Source organism: Raphanus sativus, chromosome 8, assembly GCF_000801105.2.
Source record: "Raphanus sativus cultivar WK10039 chromosome 8, ASM80110v3, whole genome shotgun sequence".
Classification (NCBI taxonomy): Eukaryota; Viridiplantae; Streptophyta; class Magnoliopsida; order Brassicales; family Brassicaceae; genus Raphanus; species Raphanus sativus.
The window spans coordinates 15005001-15019649 of NC_079518.1; the positions used below are offsets into that span (position 1 = coordinate 15005001).

Below are 14649 nucleotides of genomic sequence, written 5' to 3' on the forward strand. Positions count from 1 at the left end.
GCCAAGAAACTGCCAGCTCCTTGGCAATTCCAGCTTAGGATCATTTTGGGTTTGCCGGTGGGATCTCGTCAACCACCAGCTTACGTTCTTCCTTCTTTTTCCCGTCTCCGGACCCACCGTAGGAGGAAGTGGGCGTGATCCATAATCACAATTGTCATTCACACGCTTCTTTGGTGATGCATCATCTGACAAAGCCTGTCTTTTTCTCGGGTTTGACGTGCGGTAGGGGCTTCTTACCGTCTTCTTCATTGCTTCCGTACGAGGTCCAAGTCGGCTCTTGATTGGTTTGCCCCTTCTCCCTCCACGCTCATCTCCCATGTCAGCTGGCTTCTTGCTCTGCAAGAGATCTTTCATTGGTGAGATCACCTCTTCCACATCCACCGGAATCACCATAGCTTGGCTTCCAACCGATGATGCATCCTTTTCTTGCACCGCAAGCTTTGATGATCGTTTCTCATTAGAGACCGATCTCCTGGATGCAATTTTCCCTGGGTCTGATACCGCTTTCTTACTCTCCGCTTTGGTCTCACGGTACCAGCTCGCCGGTTTGAAGTTGCTCTGTTTTGGAGCATCTTCCTTCGTGTTCCTAGAGCTTCTCCGATCAGCTTCCTTGGCAGGTTCCGTCGCTTTCACCACCCACGCCTTCGTCGATTCACCCACGCCTTCGTCGAAGAAAAGATTTCTTTATAATAATAGATAGATATATACTAGATACTCGATATGGACCCGTGCGTTTTACGGGATTTGATTAACATTTTAATTTTATGAAAAACATAATTTCAATCAACTTTTTTAGTGAAATTGTATGATATTTTCATATATTGTATGAAAATATATTATGAAAAAAATTAGTTTTTAACATAACTTTTGGTTCGTAGTTCTATTTTAATAATGATGGCACATAACCGAGTTATTTGCATATAGAGCTAGAGAAAAAAATCATATGCAAAAATTAAAATGGAATCCAACTTAAATAAATATGAATAAGAGTGAAATCTAAGGAATTTGAAAGTTGAATCAAACAAATGGAGTCGATGACAACGTCATACACATTATATGCTCTTAGTTTAATGTTTGTATTAATTTGATAAGTTATTTTTGTTGTTTAAACATATTCCATGGTAATTTTGTAATGTTTGTGTTGTCATTGTAGGGTCTCAAGACTTTTTTGTGCACTTACTATCATTTATATAATTGGGTTTGCATGGTTTATTCATCTTTAAAATATCTTCAATCTAATTATATATATTTCTCTACACTCTATCATAAAATAGATAAATTCTATCTATTATAGAGGTGAGTTTCTCCAACTCTATTATACAGTTTTTATATTTTACAAAAAAATATAATGAATGATATTTTCATCTCTATATTTAACTCTAATAATAAAAGAATTGTATTACATAATCATATGTTGGAGAAAATTCGCTTCTATAATATAATTTTTCTATTTTAGAAAAAAATATAGAAATGAATATATAGGTGAATTGGAAATATTCTTTGTTGTTTAACCAATAAAAAACATCATGGATTAAAAAAATTTGTCAAGCAATTAGAGGTAACTTGGAGGTAGCTAAAATATTAATATTTTATGCAGTTTGATACTGATTTGTTTCTTGTAGCCATAAAAATATATGTGTATGATAAAGATCATGTTTCTCAATTGTGTGAAAAACTATTTATGAAAATAACTTGTACTACATGTTTAATATACATGAAAAATACATTATCATTAATAGTTTTTTGTAATTTCATTTCTGTTATAAGATATTCAATATCAGATATAGTCTGGATTTTTTTCCTTTTTAAAAAAATGAATATCACTTTAGATCTACGGTTATAGTAACAAAAGTTTCCCGAAAATAAATATGCATATAGCCCTAAATTATAATTTTCTGTATAGAACAAATTAATTACATAATTATACTTATATAATATTTCTAATAAAAAAAATAAGTATATAACTTTAAATCAAATAAGAGAAAATTCATTCTTATTTGTTCTTTTTCTCAAATTACTTGCTCCTCCCTTTTCAAAAACAATAAAGAATTTTTTTGTAAACTTATTCATTTTTAAATTATTTTTCCGAATTCACTATTTTGATGATATATTTCCATTATAACAACTTAACTAAAAAAATTATAAAAAACATATTAAAAACAAAAATGTAATAAGATGATGCATAAAACTTGATTTTTTACCAAACACATATAAAGAACAGATTTTTTTGCAAGTTATTTGGAAGACATCAAAATATTAAAAGGAAGTTTCAGTCACTTAGAGCTCGATCATATACCCCGGACGTTGAATAAAAGGGCGGACAGTCTTGCACGGAGTGCCAGACAACAATCGTCGTTTGTTGTTCATATGGATGCCGAGCTACCGGTGTGGTTTGTAGAATCTTAATTGAGTCTGTTTTTTGTTGATGTAAAAAACATATAAAGAATAGTTTATTAATACAAAGAATAGTAGTAGCAATTAAATTGAATTTATATTAATCGAATGAAAAGAGACACCTATTAATATTAAAATAATATAAATAAATAAATTTTAATTTTTTTAAAAAATTATTTCTTGTTTCCTTTTATTTTTCTTCTTCTTGACTTTACGTTTGTTGTTGGAAGTTTACTAAACAGAAATATAACCGTTCAAATAATTTACATGCAGGAGAAATGTATATCAAATAATTTGTTATAGTTATGAATAGCAAAACAGTTCAAACGGGGTAGATCATATTTTTAAATTAAAAATTATACCAAAATATCAAAACACATAATATAAATGATACACAAAGATAGAATAATTTAATGAAGAGTATTTAGGATTTCCCATAACATATCTGCAATATTAATCAGTGTTTTGAAAATAGGACTGAACTGGCCGATCGAACCGAGCTAGCCATGACTCGATGAAGAAGCCGAGTCTGGTTCGGTTTAAAATCCGGATTTGAAAAAAACAAGTAAAACCGACTAAAACGATAAAACCGGTGAACATGGTTAACTTCAAAATCCGGTTCTTAAAAATCAACATAAACTAATGTGTTTTCGATTATTATTAAAATGTAATATTTAATAATTAATATTTAACTATCATTATTTAATCTAGTTCGGCCGATTGAACCAGTCCAACCGGTAACTATACCAAGTCAATATCGATCCGGTTTTCAAACATTGACTTAGACCTAGGTAAATATGCTAATAAACATATGCTTTTCATTCTATTTTAAATAATTCTATAAATCTTTTTTACACTAAAACTAAAGCTTTGGGAAATATTTATATATATACTATTTGTTTTAATATGAATAAATTAAAATGTTAAACATTTTCTAGTTTCAGTTAATACACACACACACACATATATATATATACCAATATATTATATATTTACATGCATATATTATATTTAAAACTATAAAATTTATTTTTTTAATTTTTAAAAATAAAAGTATAAAATATGTCAAAAACATACAGATTTTGAACTAAATCTACTATATTTGATAAGTAAAATTACGTAATAATGAAAAATGAGAGAGAATAGAGTAATAGATTATTAAATTTAATTTGTAGAAATTTTTTATTGATTAGAAGAGAGAGACAATGGGTGAACCTTTTCAAAAACGGGGTGTTCATAACAGGACGCAGAAGAACTGTTTTTAGACAGAAAAAACAAAATGTTTCAAAAAAAAAAAAAGACAGAAAAAACAAAAAATTAGTGTTAAGGCAAATGTCCTGACTTATTATTTTAAATATTAAAAACTGTGATTGGAAAAAGCTTTGCAGATAGTACACTGTTGTTGTAGGAGAAAGCTTTGCAGATGGTACACTGTTGTTGAGGAGACCGGTCTTTTATCTCCCACTTCATTTATATTCTTAATGAACCACTTTTTTATCTGTTTTATTTTGGAACTCATCTAACTTGATATACATAACAACCGCCATTGCGAATAAAAAAACGTAAACAAGTATGGAGAGGAAAAAATGAAAAAAATTTAGGGTTACAAATCGGCTTACGGAGAGGTTGGTGTACCAAAATCTGCGGGACAAGAATGGAGAAAATGAACTACGGTTGAAGAAAAAAGTAGGGCCGGTTTAATACAAACATGGGCCCTCTCGACAAGTATTATTTTAAGACCCTATAACTAGTTAATTTCTTAGTGTTGACAAAAAAATAATTATTTTTAATATTTTTACTTCTTGAACTTTTGAACTCGCACAAGCTTCACAATATATACATAAATAACCAGAAATTTTTGTGATCAAATATGCTAATGAAGATAATCAAAACCTCTAAAATTATTAGATTAAGAACGGGCCCTGGGGCGGTCGCACTGACCGCCCTCCCTACTAAGCCGGCTCTGGAGAAAAGGTAATCAGATTAAGAATTGAAGATAACTTACCACAGTTTGTGCGTTGTGCTTCTCAGCCGACGGTTACCTCTTCAACTCCGGCGAAGATGCTAATCCTTTGAAGTTTGAATTTCCCGATCACGATCAAACGGTGATTGTTCTCATTATCGGGAACATTAGCTTTTGGGCCTGGCCCTTTTACGTTGATGATTTTATTCAACTATTGGCCAACCAAATTTAAAGCCCATGATTGTGGCTGCTGATGATTTGAGTTGTCTGGCAAAGTTGCCAAAGATTTCAGATAGGTTCATCTGGATCTTTAATCAGAGTTTAATGACATATTTTCTTTTGTTGAAGAATTTATCGGTTGATTCACCGGGATCTTTTCTATCTACATCATCCTCCTTTCTCAAGGAGAAGAACTGTGACATGATTATGTCATTGCTTTAGTTAACCTTAAATTATAAGTGTTTTATCTCCTTAAAAATAAGAATAAAAATAAGAATAAATATAATTAATGTAAACACAAAAAGTGGTATTAAGAGGAATATGATAGTTTTGAGAATTTCTTATAAATGAATATTTGTCAGGCTTTTCTCTGAAGAGTAATTTTCCAGTCCCCTTGTATGAACAGACTAAAGATTTTTCAAATTAAAACCGACAAGTCATTCAGATTGTTGGATGCTTAACTTGAAGATTTGGAGCTTCAAGTCATGTTACGTGGTTCTCTGAGGTTAAAAGTAAGTTATGATGTATTGGATGAAAGATTGCCTTTCTTTACATTTCTTGTTTTTTCAACGGGGCATATATCCAACCCTTTGTGTTTTAATCTGGACCAAGGCTACTCTAATTAAAAATTTCTGCTTAGTATGTCCAATAATACGAGGCTATGGGTATTATTTACTTCAAGCCATGGCTAAGGATAGCATTTGTGAAGGAAATGAATAAACTATGGGAGCGTAGAATGCTATGGTACGTTAAGGTTGGATGTTAAAAGCTTTTTCACTGAAAATTTGGTAAGACAAGAAAGTTTATAGCTTACTCTAGGCATAAACATTTTATTTTCTCTATGAAACTTTTTGCTTACTGTCATGTTACTCTTCTTAGGGAAACAAAGACAGAGATTGTAATTATATTGCTCAACATGGCTGGAGAAATACGGTTTTGTAATTAACCTGCAAGGTCTAAGAGGATGATCAGTCTCAAATTTCTTATCATAATAATCTCACTGTTGAGGAGAACAAAGTGTGCATGGTTGATGATTTCGACTACCTGCCTCCACTAAGATATCTACACTGGGAGGCTTACTCTCTAAAGTTATTGCCTTCAAAGTTCAAACTTTAAGAATGACTATTTATCACGTTGAGATCAACCTATCTGATAGCTCAGTTGAAGCAGTTGTCAGGGACTATATAAAGAGTTTCCATTAGTTTCAGACGATACTGAAACGTTGGGACTAAGATTCCCATCAAATTGAAGTAGTGCCAAACTCCATAAAACCATCTCTCAGAGTTAATTGAACTGATGAGGTTGTCATATCGCAAGAGACTGAAGAATCTCCCTGACGCCATTGTCCCTAAATGGAACAGAAACGCCCTCATCGATAGGCGAGAAAATGAATATCTCATGTCTCCACATGTCAGAGTGCAAAAGGCTCCATCATCTCCCTCATACGCTGAGAAAAGTGAAAACGTTGAAGTTTTTTTTTGTTTCGTCTTCATGGACGAAGTAATATCACAGAGATCCCACAGGTTGCAGAGCAAATAAAAAGATTGGATTTATACTGAGGAATATGGAATTGCATCGCCTCTGGTTAACAAGAGATGAAGAAGAAGCACTATTGTTTGTTATCAACCCGTGTCTCTCAAATTATTGATGCGTATAGTAAAGTACAAGATATGTAACAAAAAAGGTTCCTTTAGCGAACAAAACACACGCATGTTCTTCCTCATTATTGAATTACACATCCCATTTCTATTCTTACAGTACAGGAATCAACAAAGATACATTATTACCTTATCCCGAGCAATTGCAATTTTAACTTGTTCCTCAATTCAATTAAATTCAGGAAATGTTCTTCTTACGGGCAAGCTCTCGCGCCATCTCTCGCATCTCCTCGGGTGAAGGAGGTCGAGGTGCCTCTTCAGGGTAGACAACATACGAACGCTGCACACCATCAAATTTTAGAATCATTGAGCATTAAAGGAAACAAAGTCAGATCACAATATATATATATATATACACATGTTTCTAACCAACCAACAATCAAGCGAAACATATCAATTGTACATGTCTAATCAAACGAGAGAGAGAGATTACATCGCCCATGAATTTCTTGATATTGGTGCTGTTGTTGGCGAATGTATACATAAGACCGATAGGTACAGCTACGTAGAAACCGAACTTAGCTATCTCCAAGATCCCTTTCGATGTTCCTACCGCCGACATTTTGTGTATTCCAGAGATCAGAGATGTGATTCAACGACGAGCTTTTTAGGGTTTATCGATGGAGAAATTGGGGGCGATCGTTGAACCGACAGTGCCTATTTCGTCTAATTAATGGGCCAGTGTATCTAGGCCTCTTTATAATTATCGAAGCCTAAATAAAAGAGCTTTGGGCCTCATCGACTCATTCAATTTGATTCCATCAACTTTTTTTTTTTGTTCAACTCTTCGATCATAAACAAGTCTCCACGTCTGTATTGCCGAAAAGGCTTTGGTTCAAACAAGACCATCGAGATAGCCATAGCTAGGCCTGGGCGCAGAACCGTGCGAACACTTATAACATATACTAGATTTTGGATCCGCTCGTCCGTGCAGCTATATGTTTTAGATTATTATATGTGAAACATTTATTATACACTTTCATATTTTTGAATTTTGAGATTGGTGTATCTTGTTCAGTTTGTTTAGTGTCTAATTGTAAAATATGATGTTGTAAAACTTTTCATTTTATTAAGATAATATTGTGGTAAAACTTGGTGATTTAAAGTATGTTTTAAAGTTATAATTATAGAATATTTAAATTAAAAAAAAACTAATGGAAAGGTACCCAAAAAAAGTAAAACAAAATAGAGTTCTGGTAATTAAATTTAGGAAGTCCACCATTGATGACTAAATTGGACCGGTTTGTTAAAAAAATTTAAATTGGTTCATAATACTTTTTTTTTTTGAAAAAGGGCAATTGGTTCATAATACTTAAGAAAACAAAAATGTTAACCTTGATAAAATACTGAAGCTTATACTATTTATTTTTCCGTGAAACAAACAGAAAGACAAATAAAAACTTGTTTCCCTAAAACTTAACTAATTTTTTGTTTCTCTTTTTTTTTCTCTCTATCAACTTACCCATCTCTCTCTCTCTCTATATATATATATATATATATATATATTGGGTATAGGTATATATACCTTTTTAGGAAATGGTAGAGATAATTATATATGATTTTCGTAACTGTAATTATTTAGCATTAAATTTCGAATATACTTCTCAATTTATTCCAAAGTGAGTAGTTAGTTAAAAAGTTAGCTAAATTACAAGAATATAGGCTTTAATTGAGTAAATTTAAAATGTGATTTGCAGGATTAGAATTAAAAAAAGAAATCTGGTAGTTGATTGATATGATAATTAATCATTAATACACGGTTTGATTAAGTTGATTGATATGAAAATTTGCAAGAAAATAGGAATCAAGATCGTGATATATTGATTGTTAGGAAGAATTGCTAAAATATAGGGAGTTATTTTGAGAGGTAATTTATAATAGGTAATTAATAAATGATTAATTTCTGTTTCAGAACTTCTTGATTTTTGTTATTATCGAATTGTTTTAAATTAGATTTGCAAAGGGGACACGACATGTGGTCGGTTAAGGCAATGATTTAAATTATTTATTGAATCAATTTTATGGTTTACGATTAAGGCAATGGTTTAATAATTTTGTGGCCGGTTCAATTTAAAAACAAAACTCAGTGTTTTTAACACCAATGGCATTCCATTGTAATTTTGTGGAAAACTAAGGGTTAAGTATTAATTGTACTTCAGTTTTAATAGATTAGATAGATAGGCGATTTAAACAAAATATGCCCTCACTCATTGAAAAAATGTTTTAGCAATATAATTATCAGATATAGAAAAACAACAAACTGCAAAATAATTCTAGAGAAATTGCCAAAAATACCATTTTCATAGTACCACTTTTCATGTTTACACTAACCACTTTTACCACTACTTTTAATGAGGGGTCTAGATTTAAAGGTTTAGGATTTAGGTTTAGATTTGATGTTTTAGGGTTTAAGGTATATAGTTTAGGGTTTAGAGTTTAAGATTTAGGGTTTAGAGTTAAGGATTTAGGGTTTATAGTTTAGACTTTAGGGTTTAGGGTTTAGGATATTGAATTTAGGGTATATAGTTTAGGGTTTAGGGTTGAAGATTTTGGGTTTAGGATTTAGAATTGGAGGTTTAGGAATTAGAATTGGGATTAGAATTTTGAAAAACATATAAAACAAAGATATAAGAGTCTTTACCATTTAATAAATAAGGTATTATTGAAAATGTGTCTTTAGTGGTGGTAAAGATGAATAATGGTACCTTAAAAGTGGTATTTTTGAAAATTCCCCATATTCTATAACTTATTTTTCTGATCTTTTAGATAAACTCATTGGCTAGACTTTTAGAACATTTATTTTAGGAGTTTTTCCCATAGATAAAATAACCAATAGCGAGAAAACTAAACAAAAATAATCTATAATATTATTTGCAAAGTGACTTTTTCGCAACGGAACTCTCACGTTAAAAGTTAGAGCGGTTAATATCGTTTATACCCTTAATGAATAAAATCTATAAATTACCTAAAAAATAAAAAAAAAAATAAATGATTTTATTAGATAAATGATCAAAATTAACAATTAATAATAAAAAGAATTATTCAAAATCTAAGAATATATATTTTAAAACAAAAAGATAATGATCATATATATATATTGTGATTATCCGAAAGATATCTTTTAATACAAACTTAAAAATTAAATAAAACATAAATTCATAACTAAATAATAACCAATTAATATTATTACTTTTATATAATTGAAAAGATAATATTGAGTGATTTCTAATTTTTTATTAATAATGAATATAGTATACATAAAAAAATTTCAAGAAAAAAGTAAATATTACTTTTATATAATTGGAAAAATAACATTGAGTGATTTCTAAAATTTATTTATTAATAATGAATATAATATACATGAGGATTTCCAAGAAAAAAAATCATAATACATAACAATATTCAAAACGGAGCTCTCACGTTAAAAGTTAGAGCGGTTAATATTGTTTATACCTTTAATGAATAAAATCTATAAATTACTTTGAAAAATGATTTTATTAGATAAATGATCAAAATTAACAATTAATAATAATAAGAATTATTCAAAATCTAAGAATATATATTTTAAAATAAAAAGATAATGATCATATATATATTGTGATTATCCGAAGGATATCTTCTAATAAAACTTAAAAATTAAAAAAAACAGAAATTTCATAACTAAATAATAATCAATTAATATTATTACTTTTATATTATTGAAAAGATAATATTGAGTGATTTTCTAATTTTTTATTAATAATGAATATAGTATACATAAAAAATTTCATGAAAAAAGTAAAATATTACTTTTATATAATTGAAAAATAACATTGAGTGATTTCTAAAATTTATTTATTAATAATGAATATAATATACATAAGGATTTCTAAGAAAAAAATCATAATACATAACAATATTCAAATGAAAAATAATGCGGATTTACCATTATAATCTTTTAATTAGTATGTATTAATAAATAACTATAAAATATATATGCCCGCATATGCGGCTAAACACCTAGTATTTTAAATGTTTCGGCTTTAAAAACTTGCTCTCAGCAAACTGAAATAATATTTCAAAATTATTCAGAAGTAATTACAAAAGAAGACAATATCTACACCGCATATTCATTTATAAAATTTAGAGACGATTATTTGCACATAGCGCGCGAAAGACGATCTAGTTAAAATAATAGGTTTTGATACCAAACCATGGCAAAAATGAATTGGTATTTTTTAATTAATTATGAAAATACAATATAAACAAAAATTACACAGTATAGTATCGAACAAGGTACATCAGTAATAGTTATAAAATTGTATATATATAACACCAAATTTTTATAAAATATATAAAATAAATTTGTAGTATAAACTAATTTTGGATCCGTACAACAACAAAAAAAATGTATGTGCAGGTCCACATTGCCAATAAACTTACATCAAATAACTGAACATCTGATGTTCTATCATTTACGATAATAAATTAATTTTAAACCAGTATACTAAATTAAACAAAAAATACAATCTGCATTTGAACGCGGGTAAAAATCTAATTTTTTATTTGCTATGAGATTTGTTTAAGCGAATATTTATTTGCTTTTATCAATTAATTACAATAAAATTAATATTAAAATTTTAAATACAGTGGTATTTCTGTAAATAGTTTAATAAACAAAGGAAACTTCTAAACTGGTCTCTTTTTAATAATATAAGATATATAGGATTGACAAAAAAAGGAAAAATATATAATCCTAGAAAATCTTCTAATTTCCATTTAAATATAATAACTAGAGTAGCTAGAGAACCAAATCAGTTTGCCCTAGACTATATTTAACACCCGCCCCTAGTGAAAGACGATTAGAATTTCACGTGGACAGATAATACATGGATCACCAAAAGAGATAGATCTGGTCAATATATCTTGCGAAATGCTCGCTGCCTAGAGACTGCGACAATTTTGTTCTGTGAACGGAATAGTCCAGAGGAAGAAGATGAACGTGAGATGCTTATACAAGATTTGTCACTTTCTTTTCGAGGTTCAAAACATGCCAAACTCGTATTTGTTTGAGTAGTTATATCATTTGATATTTAAAATTTTATTGGACATGTATATATGATGACTATATATTATCAGATTTTTTCCAACTTATATATATATATATATATATATATATATATATTGTTATATTTAAAGAAAAAACTAGATCTTGACCTGTTATTCTCAGTTTATATACATATATATATATATATATATATATATTTTAGTTCATTAGTGATATACATTTTTAAAGTTAACCATATATTTAAATGTTTATATAATTATTTCAAATACAATAATTGTATAGCGAACATGGTATAATTAATCAACTGAATAAGAATATTACATATCATATCATATGCAATGTTTTTATCGCTTCTTATTATATATTTATCTTATTGTATTTTCATTTAGTTTTTGAATGAATTAATATATGCATGAAACTACATATTTAGAAATTATTTTGTATCAAATTTATGTTCAATTCTGATCTGCTGATCTTCAGAGCCATATTTCCTTTTAGCAATATTTTTTCGGTTGATTAATTTTAAATAATATATTATTTGTATATACAAAAGTCCAAGATATGTCAATTTTTCTATATGTATTATATATTTTGCGAATGTAAGTCATCCTGTCATGGTATTATATTTTCCATAAATATTTTATATTTATGAAAATAAAATTTATAAATTTATCAATTTAATATAATTTTCATATTTAATTCAATATAATAATGTTATTTTAACATAATCTATTATTATTATAAAAATAGATAAAATAAGATATAATTTTTTATTTTTCATTTTATAAAAAATAACTGAATATATGTTAATGCATAGTAATAGTTCATTGCTAATTAAAAACTTAGTTATAATATTTACATAAAATTTCTGAATTTTTTGATATTGTTAAAATATTTTATAACGTATTTTTTAGAATTATATATATAACTATAATGATAATTGGACTATGGAGTGTATGAAGAATTTACGTCAGTTTCAAATCACGTTTGCAACGGACTGTTCTCAATTGGTGAAGATGGTTTCGGAACCAGAAGAATGGCCAGCGTTTAAAAGTTATTTGGAAGATATCAAGATTTTTTTAAACGAAGTTTTATTAGTTCAGAGATTATTCATGTACCTTGGACGGAGAATACAAAAGTAGATAGACTAACACAATGTGTCAGACAACAACCATCTTTTGTCATTCACATGGATACAGAGCTGCTGGTTTGGTTCAGAGAGTTTATATGAGTCTTTATTGTTGTTGACAAAAATAAAATAAAATACCAAAATATAAATCAACATTAAATGTAATTATTTAGCCATATTTTGTCACTAAATTAATCATGTCATCAATTCTAGTATATTGTATCATTTTTTTAAGTAAAATTGATTGTAGAGATAATATATGTCAATGTAGGGGACTAGGGATGTGTATCAAATGTATATAAAAATCGGTACAAATTTCAGTTCAGATGGATCGATAACCAGCAGTTGACTCTTTTAGACTTTTCCAACTATTTCAAACTAGAGTCTACTTCAGATATCGGGCGAATCACACACCAGGAAGTGTTCACCACAGCTCGGTAACTCTCATTGCATAGATTCACCATCTTCACAACAAGATCAAAGATATCTGTAGGATAATCCCTTCCGGCATACAACGTCATCCTCTTCAAACCCGAGAAAGACTCCAACATATGCTTTATCATTCCAATCTCTCCCTTTGTCCCTCTAAACATTTCAATCTGTATCTCTTCCACTATCTTTTCCACCGGACAAGACGTGAGCCAACCACCATTCTCCTCCAAAGAAATGCAGTCACAAATACGAAGACACTGAAAGAAAAAAAGATACAATAAGGGACTTTGAAGAATGATCTCTATCTATGGTAATGATTTTTTGACAAATTGGTACCTCTATGTGTAGAGTTTCTAAATGTGGACAGTTTTGTAAGAGAACCGGCATTGCTTGCCATCCCACTGGAGGGCGACTCCCACTAATTCGTAACCTTTTGAGGTTGTTGAACACAGGCATCGATTCAAAGCATAGAGAAAATAACTGTAACAAGAAAAGAATAAAACATGATTAAGAAAGTTTTACTTTACCTAACATGGCTTTAATGATCTCATGTTCCAAGAGAGAACAAAATAGAAACTTAATTACCTCGAGAGTTTCACAAGAAAACGTAAGTGTCTTCACATTTCTTATGCCAGTCATGAGCTTACACAAATTTCCACATGACAGAACAACATAGTTCCTAAATCCATCAGCATTTCGCTCTCTGTCTAGCATTGTATAATCACGTATATCAAGGTCGATTACAGCCTCAACTAAAATAGGCAAGTTAACTTTGGGATAGTCGCTCGCAACTTTATCAGAATACTCAAGGTAAAGCAGACTTGGAGTATCAAAAGAAATGCTCATGCTATTTGTAATATGTACTGTCATGCTTTCACAACCCAAGGCATGGATAGTTAGCTTCTTAAGGCTTGCACTTGACACTGAATCACCCGAACCTCTCCACACAATGTCTTTTATGTATAACTCTTCAAGCACAGGGAAAGCGGGGAGAATCATCTCAAGCTTATCCGAGCAAAAAAATCCGTTAACCACTAGAGTTTTAAGCTTAGGCAAAAAAGTTCCTTCAGCTCCAGGCCACCAATCAACGTTGCTAAATATCAACTTGACTAGTGTCCTACTGACGAACATCTCTTGGGGCAGAAGATAATTAAAATCATCATCACCATCTTGATCATAGATGACAGTTTCAAGTTCTGAAACACCACGACGCAGCACGTTACATATCCAACGATCCAAATGATCTGGATGAATGTAGTTTATACACTTGAGGGAGACTTTCTTAATGGAAGAATCACCCTGCAAAGCCAATACCCTATCTATAAACCCCCTGAAGCTCCGCATAGTTCCATACATATTCTCCTTAGGAATACCATAATCAATGCTATCTACAGGCACGATCTTAATAGGACAAGTGATGTCAAGATTAGGGACAAACGCAAGAAGATTGCGCCACTTAGTTGATAAAACAGATGTCAAAGCAGCAAGCTTTGTCGGAAGGAAGGACAAGATATGGCAAAGAACCTCGTCAGGTAGACCGCTAATATGATCCATCTACTCTTTAATCAGTTTCCACGCAGCAAATCTAGTCTTAGGGTTAGGGTTTGCCGCGACGTGGGGAAAATCTTAGGGCTTGCTTTCTACTTTCGAATTTTGTATGACTTAGATGTACTGAAGCCGAAATTAACGTCGTTTTGCATTAGACTAGTTGCCCCAATAGCTGGTCGTTCAGCTTAACCCTGATAACGTCGGTGTATCTTGCTATCATATGAGCATATATAGTCACGATTTTATCAAAATAAATAGA

At 30.2% G+C, this 14649-nt stretch overlaps 2 protein-coding genes across 2 annotated transcripts; both read right to left on the reverse strand.

The window, feature by feature from the left end:
- Positions 1 to 6249: 6249 nt before the first annotated feature.
- Positions 6250 to 6897, reverse strand: LOC108820740 (uncharacterized). The gene is made up of 2 exons (XM_018593747.2): positions 6668 to 6897; positions 6250 to 6514 (listed from the first exon to the last, which is right to left on the reverse strand). Exons 1-2 carry the CDS (start codon positions 6794 to 6796, stop codon positions 6413 to 6415), a joined length of 231 nt encoding a protein of 76 aa, XP_018449249.2. The 5' UTR covers positions 6797 to 6897; the 3' UTR covers positions 6250 to 6412.
- Positions 6898 to 12676: 5779 nt separating this feature from the next.
- LOC108820086 (F-box/LRR-repeat protein At3g58930-like) lies at positions 12677 to 14587 on the reverse strand. Its single transcript, XM_018593068.2, has 3 exons — positions 13428 to 14587; positions 13179 to 13322; positions 12677 to 13099 (listed from the first exon to the last, which is right to left on the reverse strand). The coding sequence occupies exons 1-3, from the start codon at positions 14394 to 14396 to the stop codon at positions 12779 to 12781; spliced, it is 1434 nt and encodes a 477-aa protein (XP_018448570.1). The 5' UTR covers positions 14397 to 14587; the 3' UTR covers positions 12677 to 12778.
- Positions 14588 to 14649: the final 62 nt, after the last annotated feature.